The sequence below is a fragment of the Lissotriton helveticus genome, chromosome 5_1 (assembly GCF_964261635.1).
Source record: "Lissotriton helveticus chromosome 5_1, aLisHel1.1, whole genome shotgun sequence".
In the NCBI taxonomy this organism is placed as follows: Eukaryota; Metazoa; Chordata; class Amphibia; order Caudata; family Salamandridae; genus Lissotriton; species Lissotriton helveticus.
In genome coordinates this window covers 3,217,514-3,242,413 of record NC_136065.1, presented here as the reverse complement: position 1 = coordinate 3,242,413, position 24,900 = coordinate 3,217,514, and the positions used below count along the sequence as shown (strand labels likewise).

General features: G+C 49.3%; 1 protein-coding gene across 2 annotated transcripts in view; it reads left to right on the top strand.

Moving 5' to 3' along the window:
* The window catches only part of LOC144754046 (H-2 class I histocompatibility antigen, Q10 alpha chain-like), a 187,638-nt gene that overhangs the window by 72,321 nt on the left and 90,417 nt on the right, over nucleotides 1-24,900 (top strand). For both annotated transcript variants that reach the window (XR_013594635.1, XM_078641558.1), the window contains exons 2-3: nucleotides 3,697-3,966; nucleotides 5,064-5,336. Coding sequence is in view for 1 of the 2 variants with exons in the window: in XM_078641558.1 (XP_078497684.1) it covers nucleotides 3,697-3,966; nucleotides 5,064-5,336 (543 nt within the window). In the remaining variant the exon portion in view is untranslated. The remainder of the gene's footprint in view (nucleotides 1-3,696; nucleotides 3,967-5,063; nucleotides 5,337-24,900) is intronic.

Genomic DNA, 24,900 nt, shown 5'->3' with positions numbered 1-24,900 from the left:
CATTAGGCTTACGTTGCGTACCCCGCTAAAATGCGGGAAAGGAGGCAACTCCTTTCTGTTAATTAACCCTCACACACCCTGTTGGTTTCATGCTTCATCATCGGGTTCACCCTGACTCCTAAAGGTCCGGGTGGGCGTGGCCGTATTTCAGGGAGCGCTTTGGAGATGTAGGCCAGGGGGTCTCCTAAGCTCCATAGCTGTACCTAAGTTGTATTGGACCCGTGACATGCACGAGAGGGGGAAGGCATCCGCTGGGGGGCAGTGTGTGGTAGGAAGGGACAGAGTTAATTAAGTGCACACAATGGAGAGAAGAGTGGGGGGCAGTGTTGTCCTTGGCAGGGGTGTGGTATTTGTGCTGCCCCCCCATCTGCGGGTGACATATGAGGGGGGGACTTGCCTCTCCACTATGAGTTCCCGTCTCTGCCCCTTTCCCCCACCCCGCACAAACCTGCCAAGTTTCCCAGGTTCATGTATGATGAGCTGCTGCATTCCAGGTTTTTTCCTTTGAATTCTGGGACTTGTAGTCCTGTTTTATATTGTAAAAAATAAGCTTACAGGTCCTAGAATTCAAATAAAACATCTGACCTAGAGTAGCACATCACACTTGGACCTGGGAAACTTGACAGGAGTGTGTCTGGTTATTCTGTGCCCCTCACCCCAAGGCACCCTAGTTCTCTGGGAGTAACATGCACCGTAGATAAGGATTCGTTGGGTGGGGGGTGGGGAGGTGAGGCACATTTCTGCAGCAGGTGCCTTAACCCCAGGAGATCTTTAAAAAGCTGCCTTTTTGTGATCAGCTGGGTTTTTAAAAAATAGATGTACAAGTTGGCTGTCAGACTCTGCTTTTCATGTCTCCGCCCCTCTTGACCACCCCATTTCCCCTGCTACACCTTGACACCCCCGTTAGGAATTCCTGGAGTGTTATTTTCCGATTCCAGCTCTGTACATACAGCTGTTTCACCTGCAGGCATTGGGTTATAGGCACAACAGGTCACACTCGGCCATTAATCCTTGCAGAGTCGATAAGAGAGTGGTTTAAGTAGGCGGCTCTCTCTGCTTATGGTTTCTTACCCTTCTCCTGCCCGCTCAGATGGAGAGGCATTCGTACATTTGCCAGAATCTGGTTTTCTTGACTCCGCCCTGTGACTCCACCCCCTTTCCCCTATCTCAACTTGACCTCCAGGTGTGGGTTCCCAGAGTATTATTTTACGATGCCAACTCTGTACATTCATCTGTTTCACCTGTAGGCATTGGGTGAAAGGGACAACAGGGCGCACTCTGCCTTTAATCCTTGCAGGGTCGATAAGAGAGTGGTTTACCGAGGGGGCTCTCTATCTACTTGGAGGGTGTTCTTACTCTTCTGTTCTAACAGATTAAGGGGAGTTTGGTCAGAGCTGAGGAGTGTGGCCATGTGATTGGTGGGGATGCGTTAGAGGGGCGTGGTTATGTAAATAGAGATTTTACAGTATCATCAGAACATGGAACCGGATAATAATCAAACTCCCGCCATCTTCCCCCCCACCCACGCCCATCACTCCCCTTGCTCTTGTTCCACCCCTCAAAGGAAGCTTAGAGACCGGAAAAGGGTGGGGTGAACGCCGCGGCGAGAGGGGGCAGTGTTGTTGTGGGAGGGGTAGTATTACACACGTGGGGGCGACTATAATGCGAGGTCTTTGGTCCGCCCCCCCAGACTTGCACTCATTTCTACCTCTCTCCTTGTGAAGTATAACCCCCTCCCCCCCGCGCCCACCCCCACCTCTTGAGTCAGGGACATGCCTGATGACGGAGGGGAATGTTGTGGGGGGTATGTTTTTTTTGCCCCCAAACCCCTAAGTGAGGTCAGTTCTCTGACCCTTTGTAACCCCCTCCAAGGCTCGTTTCCCTCCGGTAGTTCTCCTCCCTTTCTGGCCCCTCCTCGGGGTCCCCCATTGTATTTGGAAGGTTAGCCAGGAGGGGGGAGGGGAGTTCAGTGCTGTGTGGGGGTGCAGAGGGAATGTATTGCATGTGGGGGGATGGGTGTGCACTTTCTCCCCAGGCTCCTGCTCCCTCCGTTACTTCTCCTCCTTCTTCGGTCTCCTCCCCAGGGTCCCTACTTCTGCGGTGTGAGTAGCATACACTGTAGACAATAGTAGTTGCTGGGCCTACAAATAGAAATCGTGGTCTGCATGTTACGCAGTGTGCTTTGCCGCAGGCACAGTAACCCTCTGTGCTACTTTGAGTCAAAACTGTGACTGGGCAACACACAGATCTCTGCAGCAAGTACATTAACCGTCAGACTTATCTTGCCAGTATTATTAACCTTTAAAAGTTGTTGGGGACACTCTGATCTCTGCAGCAAGTGCAGTAACCTCCAGAGTTATATTGCCAGTATTTATTACCCCTTAAACGTTGCAGTGTGCACAGTTCTTTGTAGCATGTGCATTAACTACCAGAGTTATCTTGCCAGTATTATTATCTCCTAAAAGTTCCTAGGTGGGCATGCACATCTCTGCAGCAAGTGCATTAACTTCCAGAGCTATCTTGCCAGTACCAATATCCTTTAAATGTTGCTGGGCGCGCACAGTTCTTTGCAGAGCTATCTTGACAGTATTATTATCCCCTAAAAATTGCTGGTCAGACAGAGATCACTGCAGCAAGTGCATTAACCTCCAGAGCTATCTTGCCAGTATTATTATCCCCTAAAAGTTTCTTTGCACACAGATCACTGCAGCAGGTGCCTGAACCCCAAGAGATATTTTAAAACGCAGCCTCTGTGTCAGGCACCTAACCCAGACATATTTACTATCTCATTTGTGCTTGTGGCTGCGTTATTAAAAAATAAAAGCATAAACTGTTGTCAAAGTTTTTTTTTTTATGACTCCACCCCTCGTGACTCCTCCCCTAGTACCGTCACACCTTGCTCCCTAGTTATGGGGCCCCAAGTATTATTTACCGATCTCAGTAAGTTCTCTGCATTTAGCTTCTTCACCTGCAGTCATTATGTTAAAGGCATTGCAGGGCACACACACCCTTTAACCCTTGCAGGGTCGAACAGTGGTTTTCGTAGGAGGCTCTCTTGGGGTTTCTTACACTTCCACTGATCAAAGAGATGTGGGGGTGTTGTTAGATAAATCCAAGGCTCCCAGCATCAACATTGAGGGGCGTGGTTATATCGTGGAATGGGCGTGGCTATGTAAATAGAGGCCCGCGGTGTCATCACCATCTCAGACTGTGGAATCCTCCAGAACCCCCCCCCCCCCTCAGTGTTGAAGAGGGTGAAAGGGAGGGGTGGCCGCGCGGGGCAGGGTTGTTATGAGAGGTGATCCCCTCCCCCACCCCAGCAGAGAGTGGCTATTTCTTAGATCAGGAACATGAGTGACAGAAGGGGGGGGGGTTGATGGGGTGCCCGGGAATATGTATTATTGGTGCGGGGCTGACACCCCCCTTCCCTGAGAGCCTTACCTGACCCCCTGTGCCTCTCTCCCCCCCAGGCTCACACTCTTTCAGAGGTTTCTACTCCACCCTCTCGGGGCCCCGCCCTGGGGTCGCCCTGTTTATTTGTAAGAGTGACGTACACTGTAGAGGGGGGGTGGAGGACTGAGGGGTGTCTTTATAATGCATGTGGTGGGTCACTGTTGTGTGGGGTGCGGTTGGAACGTTTTTCATGTGGGGGGCGCTCTCTCCTCTGACCCCCCCTCTCTCTCTCTCTCTCCCCAGGCTCGCACTCCCTCCGGTACTTCTACTCGTCCCTCTCGGGGCCCCTCCCCGGGGTCCCCCAGTTCTCCACAGTGGGGTACGTGGATGACATCCCTATCTCCGGTTACACCAGTGAGAGCCAGAGGGAGGAGCCCCGGGCCCCCTGGATGGAGCGGATCACCGCCGAGGACCCCCAGTACTGGGAGAGGAACACGGAGAGAAACCGAGGAGCGGAGCAGGTGTTCAAGGCCGATGTGAGGATCGTGATGGAGCGAGTCAACCAGACCCAGGGTGAGTGACAGGGGGGGGCATGGTGGGGGGAGTGTGTCCGAGGGAAGCGGGCAACCGGAAGCGCGTGACACTGGGAGAGGGGGCCTCATGCAGACAGGGGGGTGAGGGGCATCTGGGTGTTGAGGGGGGGTTTGGAGGAACGGCCGGGAGGGGGGGCTCCAGTGTGGTTGTGGGTCGAACTTAACTGGGTGGGGAGGGGGGGAGGGGTGGAGAACCGGCCCGAGTGAGGTGTGACAGGTCAGTGCTTTGGGGGGCGAGTGACTGCAGAGGGGGCATCAGACGCAGTCACGCAAAACATTCTGAAGCGCAGAGGCTGTGAGGGGTGTTTGTGCCTGCAGGGGGGGGTAACAAGACCCCCAAACCAGGGGCCTCTCTCCCTCAGACACACTCTGTGCTGCCCAGACTCAGATCTTTGTCCCCTCCCACGCCCCCCCCCCCCCAGTGCCCCCCCACCCCCAGTCCTCTCCCTCATTACTGGGGTCTTTATGAGGGTCTACGGTCTCTCTGGGCTTGAACGTGACTGACCCCCTGCCCCCCCCCCCTCAGGCCCTCATGACCCCCCCCCCCTCTCCACATGCTGTGGGTGGTGTTTGCTGAGCTCTGGTGATCGGCTTTGATGGAGTGGGGGGGGGGGGCGGGAAGGATTTTCTTGGGTCCCCCCGTCCCTCTGTCCCCCCTCCTCAGGCTCCCACTCCACCTCTGCTCTCCCGGATCGATCATTGCTGCCCCCCCCCAGACAGCATCTCTCCACTGCTCTCCCCCATGTCCTCCCCTCAGCCCCCACTCTTTCTCCCCCCTCAGGTCCCACAGGTGTCCCCTAGGATTCTGGGCGTGAGCTCCGGGTGTGGGGCGGTTCTTGTGTCCCCTCCCTGCAGTGGCGGCCCCATCGAGGGGGGGGGGAAAGGGGTGCTGGTGATTGCCCCTCGTGCTCTCCACCCCTCCCTCACTCCCCCCTCAGGTCTGCACATTATTCAATACATGTCTGGCTGTGAGCTCCGGGCCGACGGGGGGGAGGGGCAGAGGGGGTGGTAGTGTCTCCCCTCAGCCTGCAGGTGTCTGTTCCTCTCAACCCCTCTCTCTCCTCTCCCCCCCCTCAGGTCTCCACATGGTCCAGTGGATGTACGGCTGTGAGCTCCAGGATGACGGCACCGTCGGGGCGTTCTTTCAATACGCCTTCGACGGACACGACTTCCTCAGCTTCGACAAGGACAGACAGACCTTCACGGCGGCCATGGATGCGGCCAGGATCACACAGGACCGATGGAACTCGGAGAGGAGCATCGCCCAGCGATATAAGGACTACCTGGAGGGGCGGTGCATCGAGTACCTGCAGAAATACCTGAAGCTCGGGGCAGAGCGGCTGCAGACAGGTGGGTTATGGGTAATTATATAGCGCTTACTGCCCCCACCAGGCGCTGAAGCGCTGTGTGGACAGAGACTGGCACCCTGTACTGCAAGGAGCTCAGGCTGGGGGTGGGGAGACAGTGTTACCCTCAGGGGCGAGGTTTGTTTGCTGCCCCTCTGTGATCCGCTCTGCGTCCCTCCCCCCATCTCCCCGACTCCAATATTTCTGTCCCCCCCAGCGATGATACAAGGGGGTCTGGAGCAGTGTTACTCACAGTGGGGGGCTTTGTACCCTGTATGAGGTCCGTGCTCTCTCCCCCCCCCCTCCCCCCAGCCCCCACTCCTTTCTTGGTGGAGGAAGTGTTTTTTAGGTCACGTGTGCGTATTCTATACAGTGAAGGTGCTTGAAGCGGAGTCTGCACCCCCAACTGATCCCACTTAATTTGTATCCGTCCGCCGAGATTCACAGAACTTTTCTATATCTTTTTCTGACTAGTGTTGTGTTTTCTACCTTTGACTTTGTTTTCTGTTCCGCGCTTCCTTTTACCGACACATCACTTCGGCTCTTCCATGTGAGCGCATGTGTGTCATGACTCGGCTACCTGGCTCCACTGCACACTGCCCCAATCCTACCCCATTCCATTCTACCCAACTCTACCCCACTCCAGTCTACCCCAGCCTACCGAAGTCTACCCCACTCTACCCCATCTATCCCACTCGATCCAATCCACAACCACCCCAATCTACCCCACTTCTCTCTACCCTACCCCAATCTCCCTTACTCCAATCTACCCCACTCCACCCCACTCTACCCCACTCCATTCTACCCAACGCCAGTCTACCCCACTCTACCTCTTTACAATCTACCCCACTCCAATCTACCCCACTCCTCCCCAGTCTACCCCACTATATTCTACCCAACTCCAATCTACCCCACTGCACCCAATCTAACCCGCTCCAATCTACCCCACTCCAGTCTACCCCAATCTACCCAACTCTACTGCACTTCACTCCACCCCTACCACAATCTATTTTACTCCAATCTACCTCATTCCAGCTTCCCTTATCTACCATACTCAACTCCAAGCTTCCGTACTCTACGTCCACCCCACGCCACGCAATCTACTTCACTCTTCCCCATTCCAGCCCACAACAATCCACCCCAATGTACTACAATACAATCTACCTCAATCTACCCCACTCCACTCTAACCCGCTCCAATCTACCCCACTCCATTCAACCCAACTCTACCCCACTCCTATCTACCCCACTCCATTTTACCCGACTCCAATCTACCCCACAGTTCCCAATCTAACCCGCTCCAATCTAACCCGCTCCAATCTACTCCACTACATTCTACCCAACTCCAATCTACCCCACTACATTCTGCCCGACTCCAATCTACACCACTGTACCCAATCTAACCCACTTCAATCTACCCAACTCCATTCTACCTAACTCTACCCCACTCCAATCTACCCCACTACAGTCTACCCGACTCCAATCTACCCCACTGTACCCAATATAACCCGCTGCAATCTACCCCTCTCATTCTACCCAACTCTACCCCACTCCAATCTACCCCACTACATTCTACCAAACTAGAATCTACCCCACTACATTCTAACCCACTCCAATCTACCCCACTCCATTCTACCCCACTCCATTCTACCCCACTCCAATCTAACTTACTACATTCTGCCCGACTCAAATCTACCCCACTGTACCCAATCTAACCCGCTTCAATCTACCCCACTCCATTATCCCTAACTCTACTTCACTCCAATATACCCCACTCCACCCTATTCCAATATACACCTTCCAGTGAACCCCATTCCATTCTACCCAACTCCAATATACCCCACTCCACCCTACTCCAATCTACCCCACTCTACCCTATTCCAATATACACCTTCTGGTGAACCCCATCGCAATCTACCCCACTCTACCCCACTCCACTCTACCCCACCCCAATCTACCCCACTCTACCCCACTCCAATCTACCCCACTCCACCCTACCCCACTCGACCCCACTCCAATCTATACACCTTCCAGTGAACCCCATCCCAATCTACCCCACTCTACCCCACTCTACCCCACTCCACTCTACCCCACTCCAATCTCTCCCACGCCACCCTATTACAATATACACCTTCCGGTGAACCCTATGGCAATCTACCCCACTCTACCCCACTCCAATCTACCCCACTCCACTCTACCCCACTCCAATCTACCCCACCCCAATCTACCCCACTCTACCCCACTCCAATCTACCCCACTCCACCCTACTCCAATCTACCCCACTCTACCCCATTCCAATCTACCCCACTCCACCCTACTCCAATCTACCCCACTCCAATCTACCCCACTCTACCCTACTCCAATATAGACTTCCGGTGATCCCAACCCCAATCTACCCCACTCTACCCCACTCCACTCTACCCCACTCCAATCTACCCCACTCCAATCTACCCCACTCCACCCTATTCCAATACACACCTTCCAGTGAACCCCATCCCAATCTCCCCCACTCTACCCCACTCCACTCTACCCCACTCTACCCTATTCCAGTATACACATTTCAGTGAACCCCACCCCTATCTAACCCACTCTACCCCACTCTGCCCCATTCCAATCTACCCCACTCCACCCTACTCCAATACACACCTTCCAGTGAACCCCACCCTAAGCTACCCCACTCTACCCCACTCCACTCTACCCCACTCCAACCTACCCCACTCAACCCTATTTCAATTTACACCTTCCGGTGAACCCATCCCAATCTACCCCACTCTACCCCACTCCAATCTACCCCACTAAACCCTATTCCAATACACACCTTCCAGTGAACCCCACCCTAAGCTACCCCACTCTACCCCACTCCACTCTACCCCACTCCAACCTACCCCACTCAACCCTATTTCAATTTACACCTTCCGGTGAACCCATCCCAATCTACCCCACTCTACCCCACTCCAATCTACCCCACTAAACCCTATTCCAATATACATATTCCAGTGAACCCCACCCCTATCTAACCCACTCTACCCCACTTTACTCTACCCCACCCGAATCTACCCCACTCTACCCCACTCCAATCTACCCACTCCACCCTACTCCAGTCTACCCCACTCTATTCTAATATATACACCTTCCAGTGAATCCCACCCCACTCTACCCCACTCCAATCTACCCCACTCCACCCTATTCTAATATACACCTTCCAGTGAAGCCCATCCCAATCTACCCCACTCCGCTCTACCCCACTCCACCCTACTCCAGTCTACCCCACTCTATTCTAATATATACACCTTCCAGTGAATCCCACCCCACTCTACCCCACTCCAATCTACCCCACTCCACCCTATTCTAATATACACCTTCCAGTGAACCCCATCCCACTCTACCCCTCTCCAATCTACCCCACTCCACCCTACTCCAATCAACCCTACTCCAATCTATCCCACTCCACCCTACTCCAATCTAACCCACTCCAATCTATCCCACTCTACCCCAATCCAATCTACCCCGCTCTACCCTGCTCCAATATAGACTTCCAGTGAACCCCACCCCAATCTTCCCCACTCCTCCCTACTTCAATCTACCCCACTTCACCCTACTCCAATATACACCTTCCAGTGAAACCCACCCCAATCTACCCCACTCCTATCTACCCCACTCTTCCCTACTCCAATCTACCCCATCCCAATCTACCCACTCCTCCTTACTCCAATCTACCCCACTCTACCCTACTCCAATCTACCCCACTCTACCCTACTCCAATCTACCCCACTCCATCCTACTCCAATATACACCTATCAGTGAAACCCATCCCAATCTACCCCACTCCTATCTACCCCAGTCTACCCCACTCCAATCTACCCCATCCCAATCTACTCCACTCTACCCCACCCCAATCTACCTCATTCTACCCTACTCCAATCTACCCCACTCTACCCCACTCCAATCTACCCCACTCTACCCTACTCCAATCTACCCCACTCCATCCCACTCCAATCTACCCACTCTACCCCACTCCAATCTACCCCACTCCAATCTACCCCACTCCACCCTACTCCAATCTAACCCACCCCAATCTACCCCACTCTACCCCACTCCTCCCTATTCCAATCTACCCCTCTCCAATCTACCCCACTCTACCCCACTCCAATCTACCCCACTCCAATCTACCCCACTCCACCCTACTCCAATCTAACCCACTACAATCTAACCCACTCTACCCCAATCTAATCTACCCCGCTCTACCCTGCTCCAATATAGACTTCCAGTGAACCCCATCCCAATCTACCCCACTCCGCTCTACCCCACTCCAATCTACCCCACTCCACCCTACTCCAATATACACCTTCCAGTGAAACCCACCCCAATCTACCCCACTCCTCCCTACTCCAATCTACCCCACTCTACCCCACTACAATCTACCCTACTCCATCCTACTCCAATCTGCCCCACTCTAACCCACTACAATCTACCCCACTCCATCCTACTCCAATATACACCTTTCAGTGAACCCCATCCCAATCTACACCACTCCAATCTACCCCTTTCCTCCCTATTCCAATCTACCCCTCTCCAATCTACCCCACTGTACCCCACTCCAATCTACCCCACTCTACCCCACTCCAATCTACCCCACTCCACCCTACTCCAATCTAACCCACTCCAGTCTACCCACTCTACCCCAATCTAATCTACCCTGCTCTACCCTGCTCCAATATAGACTTCCAGTGAACCCCATCCCAATCTACCCCACTCCACTCTACCCCACTCCAATCTACCCCACTCCTCCCTTCTCCAATCTACCCTACTCCAATCTACCCCACTCCATCCTATTCCAATATACACCTTTCAGTGAACCCCACTCCAATCTACCCCACCCCAATCTACCCCACCCCAATTTACCCCACTCAAATCTACCCCGCTCCACCATATTCCAATATACACCTTCCAGTGAACCCCACCCCAATCTACCTCACTCTACCCCACTCCAATCTACCCCACTTCAATCTACCCCACTCTACCCTACACTAATATACACCTTTCAGTGAACCCCATCCCAATCTACCAAACTCTATCCCACTCCAATCTACCCCATCCCAATCTACCCCACTCTATCCCACTCTAATCTACCCCACTCTACCCCACTCCAATCTACCCCACTCCAATCTACCCCACTCCAATCTACCCCACTCTACCCCACCCCATTCTACCCCACTCTACCCCACTCTACCCCACTCTACTCCACTCCAATCTACCCCACTCCTCCCTACTCCAATAAACACCTTTCAGTGAAACAGACCCCAATCTACCCCACTCCAATCTACCTTACTCCACCCTATTCCAATCTACCCCACTCCACCCTACTCCAATCTACCCCACTCCAATCTACCCCACTCCACCCTACTCCAATCTACCCCACTCCTCCCTACTCCAATAAACACCTTTCAGTGAACCCCACCACAATCTAACCCACTGTACTGCACTCCAATCTACCCAATTCCAATCTACCGCACTGCAAGCTACCCCACACTACCCTACTCCAATATACACCTTCAAGTGACCCCATCCCAATCTACCCCACTCCAATCTACCCCACTCCACCCTACTCCAATCTACCGCACTCTACCCCACTTCAATCTATCTCACTCTCATCTACCCCACTCCACCCTATTCCAATATACACCTTCCAGTGAACCCCACCCCAATCTACCCCACTCCACCCTACTCTAATCTACCCCACTCCAATAAACCCCACTCCAATCTACCCCACTCCACCCTACTCAAATATACCCCACTCCAATCTACCCCACTCCAATCTACCCCACTCCACCCTACTCCAATCTAGCTCACTTCAATCTACCCCACTCTACCCTACTCCAATATAGACTTCCAGTGAACCCCACCCCAATCTACCCTACTCCCATCTACCCCACTGCACCCCACTCCAATCTACTGCACTGTACCCTATTGCAATATACACCTTCCAGTGAAACCCACCCCAATCTTCTCCATTCAACCCCACTCCAATCTACCCCACTCCAATCTACCCCACTCCAATCTACCCCATTCCAATCTACCCAACTCCACCCTACCCCACTCTACCCCACTCCAATCTACCCCACTCTACCCCACTCCAATCTACCCCACTCCAATTAACCCCACTCCAATCTACCCCACTCCAATCTACCCCACTCCAATCTACCCCACTCCAATCTACCCAACTCCACCCTACTCCACCCTACCCCACTCTACAACACTCCAATCTACCCCATCCCAATCTACCCCACTCTATCCCACTCCAATCTACCCCACTCTACCCTACTCCAATCTACTCCACTCAAATCTACCCCACTCCAATCTACCCCAATCTACCCAACTCTACCCCACTCCAATCTACCCCACTCCACCCTACTCGAATCAACCCTACTCCAATCTATCCCACTCCACCCTACTCCAATCTAACCCACTCCAATCTACCCCACTCTACCCCAATCCAATCTACCCGGCCCTACCCTGCTACAATATATACTTCCAGTGAGACCACACCCTAATCTTCCCTACTCCTCCCTACTCCAATCTACCCCACTCCACCCTACTCCAATATACACCTTCCAGTAAAACCCACCCAAATCTACCCCACTCCTATCTACCCCACTCTTCCCTACTCCAATCTACCCCATCCCAATCTACCCACTCCTCCCTACTCCAATCTACCCCACTCTACCCTACTAGAATCTACCCCACTCTACCCTACTCCAATCTACCCCACTCCATCCTACTCCAATATACACCTATCAGTGAAACCCACCCCAATCTACCCCACTCTAATCTACCCCACTGTAAAGGGGGGTCAGGAATAGACTGGACACGGGGTCTTGGTAACGAGGGTTTTATTTTAACATAAAGTTTCTTTTTGCGTAAAGTGAGTCTTTCTCTTGCAAAACCGGCAGGATCCGTGGTGCTGACTGTGGAGGGGTGTTCTTTCCTCTATAGCGTCTCAGGTCAGGATAGCGCTTCTTCCCAAGGCACCTCTCGCGCCAGTTTTACCGGAAACAAAACACAGAAAAGGACCAATTACTGCCACGTCCTATACTTTTCTTTTCCGGGGTACCAGGGAGTGAGGGACACCTTCCAGTGTTCTAGTTGTTAACTGCGGCTAAGTGACAGGCGTGAGGGAGGGTATTTTACCACGGGGAGGGTAGTGCAGGAAACTAAAGGGTTGAGATTCTTTTTACCGCGGGTGAATGTCCCCGCCTTCCCACCCAGTTCGAGAATCGATCCCGTACCTGTCGTAGCCACACTCCTCCCTCGGGAGTGCGGCACGGCGCTGCGCGGTCTCGTTGGCCTCCTGGCACGTCTTCTTCGGACAGAGCCTCTTCTCTCCCAGCCTCGTCTGCTTCTCGTCCTGGCGTCGCGTTCTCCTCCTCTCTCCGGCGTTCTTCCTCCTCGCGGCCTCCTCCCGAGTCGGTGACGTCACACCCCGACCTCCAAGTTTCCGGGGATTTATCCAATGCGATGAAGGATACGTCACGATGGGCAGTCCCGGCGTCCTGTTCCGTCGGCCAGTTAAAGGGGCCGTGTTGTATTTCTTGCGACGGGCTCCCCCAGGCAAAAGGATCGTCCTGTGAAGAAGGAGCAACCATATCCTCGTCATGAACAGACCACCAGGAAACTTCTCTGCCGCCCTTACTGTTGGGAACTGTCCCGGTCACCTCGCTACACCCACTCTACCCCACTCCAATCTACCCCACTCCAATCTACCCCACTCCAATCTACCCCACTCTACCCCACCCCATTCTACCCCACTCTACCCCACTGTACTCCACTCCAATCTACCCCACTCCATCCTACTCCAATATACACCTTTCAATGAAACAGACCCCAATCTACCCCACTCCAATCTACCTTACTCCACCCTATTCCAATATACAGCTTCAAGTGAACCCCACCTCAATCTACCCCACTCCACCCCACTCCAATCTACCCCACTCCACCCTACTCCAATCTACCCCACTCCAATCTACCCCACTCCACCCTACTCCAATCTACCCCACTCCTCCCTACTCCAATAAACACCTTTCAGTGAACCCCACCACAATCTAACCCACTGTACTGCACTCCAATCTACCCAATTCCAATCTACCCCACTCTACCCCACTCCAATCTACCCCACTCCACCCTACTCCAATCTACCCCACTCTACCCCATTCCAATCTACCCCACTCCACCCTACTCCAATCTACCCCACTCCAATCTACCCCACTCTACTGTGGTAAATAAATAAATTATTACCTGATCTATTTTTGACTAAAATCAATAAACGGGTTAGCTCAATAAATAAGAGTCAAGATACGAGGTAGCTAGAGTATACAGGCTTTATTCAAGCATAACGGGACAGGAACAGGACAGCCTGCATGGGAATCGGATGGCAGCTGCCGGGGGCACGAACAAAGGAAGGCAAAAGGACAAGGACAACTTTTAATAACAGTACATTGGTATATATAGTTAAACAAAATACATGGTATTCAATACAGTAGGCGTAGCAGTGGGCGGAGCTTTTAGCAGTCGCAAAAGATAAGGGCTGAATGAGGTAACAAGAAGGCGTGAACAGGGCGTATACATAGACATGTGATGCAAACGTAACAGAAGTGTCATAAACGGGGCGGAAACATGGAGGGGGCTACCTGAGCAGCTGGGACCTCTAACCTAATGGTGCGCGCAAACTGGCAATGACGTGTTACTAGGGAGAACTGGGGGGCTATGACTTCTGCGCTAGAAGAGGAGACTAAAGTCTGGAGTGTCAGAGCGACATGTACCTAAGCATATCTAGTATCTAGTGTTTAGAGAACATGTTGATAGAAACTAAAAGTTATCAGAGTAAAGGCTAACAGACATTAAGGCTGGTGCATACATAATCCTACATGTAGTGCGTGTGCGGGGAATATTCTATGAATATTAATACAGTATTTCTCTTACATGGAGACAGTAAGGCTAGACCATGACGGAAACTATTGATGCGATTCAGTAGCTGAGGAATGCAGAGAAGGAGGGCTGGACTGATAACTAGAAACATAACATATTCTTGGCAGACTAGGAGGCAGAGCCAAGCCGAGCTGGGCACTGCGAGGCATGAAAGTAAGCTAAGGGTCAGGGATACAGGTGGGGCTGTATCGCTCCTCGGAGAGGGTTCAGGAAACAGGAGCTGAATCTGAGTCCGGGCCCTTTTGAGGCCTAGAAACGGGGATGATTCAATGAATTAACGTGCACACTGTAAAACGTGGCAACGTAACTTTACATAGGCCTAATATTAGTTGTATTCACGAAGACTGGAAACTGGCATACTAGAGATGGACACAACTGTAATTGCGTCTTTAATCGATCATAGGGAATACATATGCATATTAATCATGCACATATAACATAGGATGGGGAACACGTAGGCACATATAACATGGCAAAATTTACTTTTCCACATTCCCTCCTTGTGCCCTACGTTTCCATCAGGAAACATCTATATTCATGATACCATCTATCATTTCATACAGCATCATTTGCTCGTCTCGAATTGTCTTGGAACGGGATTTAGAGCGGGACTTAGGACTAGGAATACAAGAGGTAGCACAAATGCCGCAAATCGCAGGGCCACATTGTATACAGAGGCAGCAACTGAATATGATCATTACTGCAATACCTAGGAATGACAATACTTTCCATCCCCAAGCAGATATAATACTCCAGAGCCAACCGGACCATGTCCAGGTGCCTGGATTCTGGTGTAACTGATGGGCAATTTTATGAAGTCTGGTTATAGCTGAATAAACAGACGGCGCGTTATTAGGAATGAAAATGCAACAACTAGATCCGATGACTCTACATGCTCCTCCTCTATCGGCCAGTATGACGTCAAGAACGAGACGATTTTGGAGCACGACAAATCTCATAGCAGATTGCTCTTCAGTTAAGTTACCTAGAGCAGAAGTAGTCTCATTCACTACTGCTTCAAGGGTTCTGGTTAGTCTACGTATTAACTTACTATTCTGGATAGGGCCTATAAAGAAGAAGAAACCTTTATTGAAATCTGTATACTGTTCTAGAGCAGTTTCAGTTTGATCGACAATTGGGGACTCGATCTCTCGTCTATGTCTAATGTGTACTAGATGTGTGTTTCTGTGATAATCAGATGGGGCTAGAAAAACTGGTGGCAGTAGGAAGGCAATGTAACATGTTCCCTCCCAATCGAGGGGCAGACGAACATAGGCGGTCTGACCACAAACAAAATAAGAATGACGTGAAGCTTTGAAAATAGATTTCCCACTGTCACTATACTCGACAGTAGTAGTACAATCACTATGTCCTACATGTATGGAACCATTATTTCTGACACATAATTCGCCTTTGACTGGTAGTACTGAAATAGCAGGTAAGTCTGGAGTAGTATCAGACTGAACATTCAGGACCATAAAATTCGAAGAATAATTACCTAAATTATAAACTTCATTTTCTAGATCTAACCCTGTTCTATGGGAGAGACCTTGCTTGTCTGGAAAACATGTTCGATTCAGAAGGGACATATCGTTTGAAGACGACGTTAACATGGACCATGCTCCACACGAACCATTATGTGAAAACGGATAAGGAAAGAGTGGCAGAACTCCCTTCGGTGTCTGGAAAGGGGGGAGTCGACCACACACCCAACAATTGGTAGCATTGCTGGTCTGGTGTGAATAGTGTAACATTCTGATGAATGTGTTATTGCGCATAGCAAGACGATAGGATAACTCGTGAGGAGGCAGATCACTAAACGTGTGCTCTACTGTAGCATTAGAAAACTTATTTACATGAGAAATTGGAAAACATAAATGCAATGCATAACTTGTGCAGGTAACCATCAAACTTAGAAACAATAGAAAACTTAGAAAAACGATACATCGGATAGAGTTTTGACTAACTCTCTCACTATGGGGGTCTATCTCATACATGTCAGATACCTGTCTAACCGTTTCACCCGAGGGGGACTTAGACAATTAAACTGGCTGACTTATTTTACTAGACCGGAGCTTTAATTTATACTCCTGCTGCAGAGTTTTCTCTAACAGAGGAACTTTCAAATCGGGATTGAGATAAGTGTCTGATTTAGAGTCTGGTTTCAGGCAGTCTTTAGAAATGGAACAGTCCTTTGAAAAAGTTTTAGTTCGTAAACCATGGAACTTCTTGACGTGAGACAGGTGGACCCACCCCTTACGGCCTTCCAACTTCACGGCCGTACGGGTGGTCAGGAGGACTAGTTGAGGTTGCTTCCAGCGGGGCTCCAGCGGACTTGAACGATCAAAGTTCCTTATCAAAACGAAATCCCCGGGGATGACCTCATGCGGTTTCACTTCAGTATTGTCTGGAAATGCAGCGGCAACCTGTGAACGACAAGAGTGTAGGGCAGACATCAAGGAAGCTAGGTAATCTGTCAGCATATTACTGGAAACATCTGTAATACTGCGGGGTCTAGGTGTACCCCACATATTTGGGGGGCGGCCGAATACGACCTCATAAGGGGACAGACCTGATCTGGAGTGTGCGACCATTCGCATAAAGAATAAAGCGACTGGCAGAGCTACTAGCCAGTCTACACCTTTCTCTTTACAAACTTTGGCAATGCGGATTTTCAGGGTCTGATTATGTCTCTCTACGAGACCGGCTGCTTCAGGATGGCGCACACAATGGAACTTCCACTGGTACCCTAACAAAAGGGAAACATGTCTCATTAGCTCAGATGAGAATGGCTGGCCGTTATCAGAATACACGACCCTAGGGAGTCCATAACGGGGGAAAAATTCACGAACCAACTGCTTGCCAGTGGTCGCTGCTGTGTAATCTGGAACTGGATATGCTTCTGTCCACCTGGACAAAGCGCATACAACTACAAGGACATACTTGAAACCTCGACATCGCTCCATCTGAATATAATCCATCTGGAGGACCTCAAAAGGGTGGTCAGGGGGCTGGAATCCACCTTGTTCCACCGGGACACTTTTACCTGGATTGAACTGGCATATCATACAAGTACGGACTTTCTGCTTGGCTGCAGCTCGTAAGTGCTTGTTAAACCAAAGGTTCTGGATACTGTCTAACATAGCTTTTTCTCCTAGATGTGCTGGACTATGTGCGGTATTGATAATGACTTGAACCATAGAGTCGGGGAGAAACCATGTGGCTTTTCCCTTCGTCACCCATCCCTGATCTGTCTGGACCCCTCCTTGTTCGGACCATTTCTTGATTTCTTCAGGAGTAGCATGTAACTGTATGTCTATGACATCTTGTGTAGGGTCCTTAACTGTCATACAAGTAGTCTGTTCTGGAGTGGATGTCTGTGTCTTGTTAACTGGAATGTCTGGTGTCTGAGCTGTAAGCTTGGCTGTTCGATCTGCTAGATCATTACCTTGGGAAATAATATCAGTAACTTTAGTATGTGCTTTGCACTTCATGATAGCGATAGCTGTCGGTAAATGTATTGCATCTAACAGAGCTTGAATGAGGAGACCATGCTGAATCTTGGTTCCATGAGAAGTCATGAAACCTCTCTCCTGCCAGAGCACTCCGAAGTCGTGTACAACTCCGAATGCGTAACGTGAATCTGTATATATGTTTACTTTCAGGTTCTTGGCACGTATGCAGGCTTGGGTCAGAGCAACTAGCTCTGCTGCTTGAGCAGACAGGGTGTCAATACGGTGTGTTTCAATAACTTCAGTGTCAGTAGTCACTGCATACGCGACTACTAGTTCTCCTGTACTAGTTCTCATACATGAACCATCCACATAAAGTGTCAGGTCTGGATCAGGTAAGGCAATGTCTGTCAGATCTTGTCTTGGCTTAGTCATAGTGTTAATGACTTCCACACAGTCATGTGTGGCAGGATTTGAAGTAACTGACGGTAACAGTGTAGCAGGATTTAGAACGTTGCAGCGTCTGATTTCTATGTGTGGCTGGAACAGTGTCAGTTCATAACCTGTTAAACGTGCAATTGTCAAGTGCTGAGTCTGTGTTCGGTTTAAAAGAACTTCCACGGAATGTGGAACTTGTACAGTCAGGGAGTGTCCTAATACTATGGAATCACTTTGTCTGATTGCTAGAGCTGTGGCTGCAACTGACTTGAGGCACGCAGGCAACGCCTGGGCTACTGGATCTAATGTGCTCGAGAAATAAGCACAAGGCTTGTACTGTCCTGCTTGATCTTGTGTGAGGACAGATAATGCTGTACCATCACGTTCTGTGACAAAAAGTGTAAAGGGCTTACTGTAGTTCGGTGTTGCTAGAACAGGTGCTTGGCATAAAGCTTTCTTTAACTCATTAAAACTAAGTGTATGTTCAGATGTCCAAGGGAGGACAGTCGATACGGCTGCCTCCTGTGTCGTTAACTGTATCAGTGGCTTTGCTAGAAATGCATACTGAGGAATCCATTGTCTGCAGTAAGAAGTAAGGCCGATAAAAGCACGTACCTCCTTCTGTGTCTTGGGCTGTGGAAGACTCGCTATTAACTGGATGCGGTCTGGTGTCAACTGCCTACCCCACTTGGACAGTAAGTGGCCTAAGTAGATCACTTGCTGGACACAGAACTGGAGCTTTGAAGGGGACACCTTGTGCCCCATCTCGGCTAGAAAGTACAGAACTGTAAGTGACGCTCGCTCGCAATCACGTTCAGAACGGGCTGTGATCAGTAGATCATCGACATACTGGAGCAGGGCAGTGTCAGTCGGCATGTGAATATTGTCTAGTTGTCTTTTAAGTGCTTGACTGTAAATGCTAGGACTTTCTGTGAAACCTTGAGGAGCTCGTGTGAATTTGTAGCTCCTTCCATTTAAACAAAAACCGAAAAGGTACTGGCTATCTGGATGAATTGGAACACTGAAAAAGGCGTTTTTGAGGTCTATTACTGTAAAAAATGTAGCTTCAGAATCAATAGCTGTCAACAGAGATGATATATCTGGGACTACTGGATACTGGGGTATGATACATTTATTAAGTTCTCGGAGGTCAATCACTAATCGATATACTGGGGGTGCATTTGGATCAGTACGTTTCATGACTGGAATGATAGGAGAATTACATACATTGGAGTCAGTTTCTACAACCACTCCTTGAGCAATGAGCTCGTCGATAATTTTGGATAAGGCTGCTACAGCCTCAGGTGGCAATCTGTACTGTCTGATTCGTGGCAGGACTATACCTTGCTTGAGAGTCACACGATGAGGTGTGATTTGCATGAAACCTACATCAGTTGGACCTTGCGCCCATAAATGCTGCGGAACATTGGACAATCTTGGATCAAAATCTCGTAATACATAGTGACCTTTATAATCCCTTAAAAACATGCGTATTCCTTCTGGGGAACAGCAAATAACTGCACCTAATTCTTTCAATGTTTTAATGCCTAACAGATTTTCTGGACATGACTTTGTAAGTAACAAATCAGTAGTTCGGGACAATGGACCAACTTCTAGAGTAACTGGCTTTGATATCTCGTTTACAATAGGCTTTCCTGAAAATCCAAGGGAAACATTTCTAGAGCCTGAGAGCGGAGCCCCTGGAACCTCGTCATGACTGATAGTAGTCCTACTTGCCCCTGTATCAATCAGAAACTTTCTGTCTTTCCCTAATACTTGACTATGAACATAGGGACCCTCTTGATCTACAGGTATCTCGATGAGAGGCAAGCCTACCTCCCTCTCTAGGCTGTTTCATGAATACGGTTGATAATCTGGATACTCTGTCTGTGCATACTGGTACATCTGCTGTGTAACATGCTGTGTTGCGGCAATAGGCTGCGGTGCTGGAACTGTCTGTTGTGCATTCTGTAGTGCCTGAGAAGTCTGTGAAACTTGCTCTTGTCTAGGCGGACGTGGTCTTTCTTTAGTCTTACCAGTGGCTATGTTGTGTTTCAGAACTGCACACTCGTTTATAAAATGACCTGGTTGTTTACAATAATTGCATGTCCCTTTAACGGGAGCTGTAGGATGACTGGCTTGATTCGGACCCCTCTTCTGATTGTCTTGTGGAACAGATTGTGCAACTAGTACTTTCATTTTCGTGTCTTTCATGCGTCTTCTTTCGTGTTCTTGCTCTTCCCTGATTCTATTCTGGTGATACTGAAGCTTCTGAAGCATCTGTGACGGGGTACTAGCTTGCCAAGTACTTTCGACTTTCAAAACTCGATTTTTAACTTGTGGACTTGAATTCTCGACTAGTTTAGTAACAAAAAGATGAGGGTATGATTCGCTACCTGTCTTCAAACCACTGTTAATAATAAAACATTTCTCGAATCTAGAATAAAAATCACTAGTGTCTTCATCCTGTTTCTGTTTGCATGCTGAGATTGCATCCCAATCTTCCTTTTTCGTGGCTAATAACCTAGGCAAAACCTGAATCAATAACTCTGGTAACTCTTTACATTTGTCCCCGAGACCGGTACCTGGTACTCGTATTTTATCTTCAGCTTCTAGAGCTGTCCAATCAATCTTTTTCTCTCCCACCTCCCATTCTTTTTCCTTGAGTTTTTCATATACCCCTGCGGGCAACAGAACCTTTAACATTTTAATAATATCTGGATACGTGTATTCTCCCATACGGAGCATGTCTTTTAATTCTCGATGGAACCCTGCTGGATCTTTGTCGTGACAGGGAATTAATTTCTTCATCTCTAAGAGTTCCATCTTTGTAACGGGGGTGTAAACAAATACTCGTTGCATTTCACCAGCCGGTGTCCTAACTGGGTGTACTTCTCGTAACGGATGCTGTCTATCTATGTAAAACGGTTTACTTTCTGGAGGTGAGACGTGAACAAAATGCGGGTTCAAAAATGTACTATATTTGTGGCGCTGTTCTAGAATGACACTAATTAAATCTGTACCTAAACCTCTCCATTTATACTGGAGTAACTCGTTCAGAACATCATGTAACGGACCTGGATCAGAATGTTGGCCCTCATACAGTGTAATGAGGTGCTGGATCATATACATACCCACCAGTCGCTGCTCGGCTGGGGGCAGTTTCAGAAACATTTGTGCCACTATTTCGTCTGGAAAAGTGGTAGAATCAGTAATCCATCGGACTGCTGATCGGGCTAGTTCACTATAACCGATTCGTGATTTCAGAATGTGATCGGTAGCTTGAAATACTTGTTCTAGAGAACCTTGTTCTGGTGCTGGAACATGAAAGACTTTCTTGTGTTCTAGGCGTAAATGTCGGTCTGGGAATCTAGATTTACCTACATACGCTATTCTGGCGGTATTCTCGTCTTCTACTTCTTCGGTATCAGATTCGTTTTCTTTCTCGCTTACTAGTGCTTCTTTGCGTTGTTCGTGTAACCTTATTATTTCTTTACGTATTTTCTTGTACATACTCTCTATACTACTGAGGGTCCTGTGTTTACCCTCGGCTATATTATCACTCCACCTTGTCAGAACTTTCATTTCGGTCGGATCTTTAGTCGGATAATCTTGTTCCCTTATTAAACAATTAATTAGAAACTTTAATAGCATGAGCTGGGTCTCAGCTTTCCTTAAAGACATGATTTCACCAATACTTTCTGGATCTTCTCCTGTACGGATGAAACGATACATTCTGCCTAGATCTTCTTTCATATTCGGTAGGGTGGCCAAATACTCGGTCACCCGTCTTACACGCAATGAATATAAAACCATATTATCTTCGCCTGGGACTGGATCATAACAGCATTCGGTAAGAGCTCGCCTGATATCTGCGACGGACTGATGTTTGGGCGTACGCTGTAACGCACGTTCATGTAACTCGACTAACCCTATACGTTTATTTGGCGGCGGGGTGCCAGGAGGACCTCCCCCCGCGGCCCCTAAACTGGAATCGTCGACTGATACTCTTCATGTTGGTAGAGTGACTGATGTAGCGGGAACTTGTACTATGGGCTGGACCGGGGGTACCGCAACAGGTACTGTAACAGGTGCCCCGGTGGCTGGAAGAGCAGGAATTACATTATTTACAGGAGCTGGCGGAGCAGGATTCGCATATTCTGGGACTGTGTCGTCCAAATAGGACGAGAGAAAAATATCAGCTGCGGTCGGTTTGTGACGTAGCTTAATCGGAACTAATGGCGGCGGAAAATTACATAGTGCTTCCGGGGTTGCCTTTGGCAAGCCCTCGGCAAGAAGAGGATACATACCCTTAATGAGGGCATTTCTCTGTCTGTCTGACTGTTCGGCTTTAACTCGTTCACCTACTTCGATTAATTCCCTTTCTTGGGCTCTTTCTGAGGATTCTCTACTTAATTCTGACTTTCTGATTTCTTTTTCGGTTCTTTTATGAGATTCTTTGCGCCATAACTCGATGGCATCTTTCTGGGACTGTCTGGCTTTCTTTTTCCATAATACTTCTTCTACTCGCATGATGCACTCGGCATCCCACGTACCTGATACGGGCCATCTATACTTTTCCTCTAACTGTTTGGTGTACTCCACCCATAAATCTAGATATAATATGGCACTTATGCCATGTTTTTGATACATAAAATGACCTGGACTGTCCCTAGGCGGGACAGGAACTGCTTCTTCGAGCAGACCTTTTCTAGTTTTTAACTGACGTAACTTTGAAAACAGAGGCATAACTAGGCTGGAGTCTGGACACAATACAATACACAATGAACACAATAATAACTTGAAAGAACAATTCATTCATACCACGACATTGAAAACACATGGAATAACATTTAAAAATAACGGTTCGGACAGAATGCTACCTGAAATACTGAAAACAGAATACATGAATTTTCTCGAGAACAGAACTTACTAGAACAGAAACTGGAATGACTAGATGCACTGCTAAAACAGTACGAACTTACCGGTCCCCTAAAGAGACACGTCAGGACCCGCATCCACCTAAGTGGACACTTCGTGTTGGATCTGCGTACCCAAACCCACGGACCAGAGACAATTCAATTGACCCTGTCTAGATACTACCCCAGCAACGGTACTCACCGGGCAGCAAGAACGGAAGGCCTCGGACTGGACTGGACTGCTACGACGACGGACGGACGAACTTCGGACTTCAGTTACAGGTGGGCCTCCGGATACCTCGGACCTTGGACTCTCGGCTTGGGCTCTGGTCGGGACTCGCCGCGTTCCTCCACCGCCTCGTCTGGACGCTGGACCGCAACCTCCGTCTCCTCCGTGGGCCTGAGGGATACTTGAAGCAGAAATATCTGCACGTGCACGGTATTGTTCCGTCACGGCTGCAGAGGATCAGGGGGCCTGCGTGGCTTCTGCGGCGCATGGGGAAAGGGCAAGTCCCTATTCGGGCGCCATTATGTGGTAAATAAATAAATTATTACCTGATCTATTTTTGACTAAAATCAATAAACGGGTTAGCTCAATAAATAAGAGTCAAGATACGAGGTAGCTAGAGTATACAGGCTTTATTCAAGCATAACGGGACAGGAACAGGACAGCCTGCATGGGAATGGGATGGCAGCTGCCGGGGGCAGGAACAAAGGAAGGCAAAAGGACAAGGACAACTTTTAATAACAGTACATTGGTATATATAGTTAAACAAAATACATGGTATTCAATACAGTAGGCGTAGCAGTGGGCGGAGCTTTTAGCAGTCGCAAAAGATAAGGGCTGAATGAGGTAACAAGAAGGCGTGAACAGGGCGTATACATAGACATGTGATGCAAACGTAACAGAAGTGTCATAAACGGGGCGGAAACATGGAGGGGGCTACCTGAGCAGCTGGGACCTCTAACCTAATGGTGCGCGCAAACTGGCAATGACGTGTTACTAGGGAGAACTGGGGGGCTATGACTTCTGCGCTAGAAGAGGAGACTAAAGTCTGGAGTGTCAGAGCGACATGTACCTAAGCATATCTAGTATCTAGTGTTTAGAGAACATGTTGATAGAAACTAAAAGTTATCAGAGTAAAGGCTAACAGACATTAAGGCTGGTGCATACATAATCCTACATGTAGTGCGTGTGCGGGGAATATTCTATGAATATTAATACAGTATTTCTCTTACATGGAGACAGTAAGGCTAGACCATGACGGAAACTATTGATGCGATTCAGTAGCTGAGGAATGCAGAGAAGGAGGGCTGGACTGATAACTAGAAACATAACATATTCTTGGCAGACTAGGAGGCAGAGCCAAGCCGAGCCGGGCACTGCGAGGCATGAATGTAAGCTAAGGGTCAGGGATACAGGTGGGGGCTGTATCGCTCCTCGGAGAGGGTTCAGGAAACAGGAGCTGAATCTGAGTCCGGGCCCTTTTGAGGCCTAGAAACGGGGATGATTCAATGAATTAACGTGCACACTGTAAAACGTGGCAACGTAACTTTACATAGGCCTAATATTCGTTGTATTCACGAAGACTGGAAACTGGCATACTAGAGATGGACACAACTGTAATTGCGTCTTTAATCGATCATAGGGAATACATATGCATATTAATCATGCACATATAACATAGGATGGGGAACACGTAGGCACATATAACATGGCAAAATTTACTTTTCCACACTACCCTACTCCAATATAGACTTCCGGTGAACCCAACCCC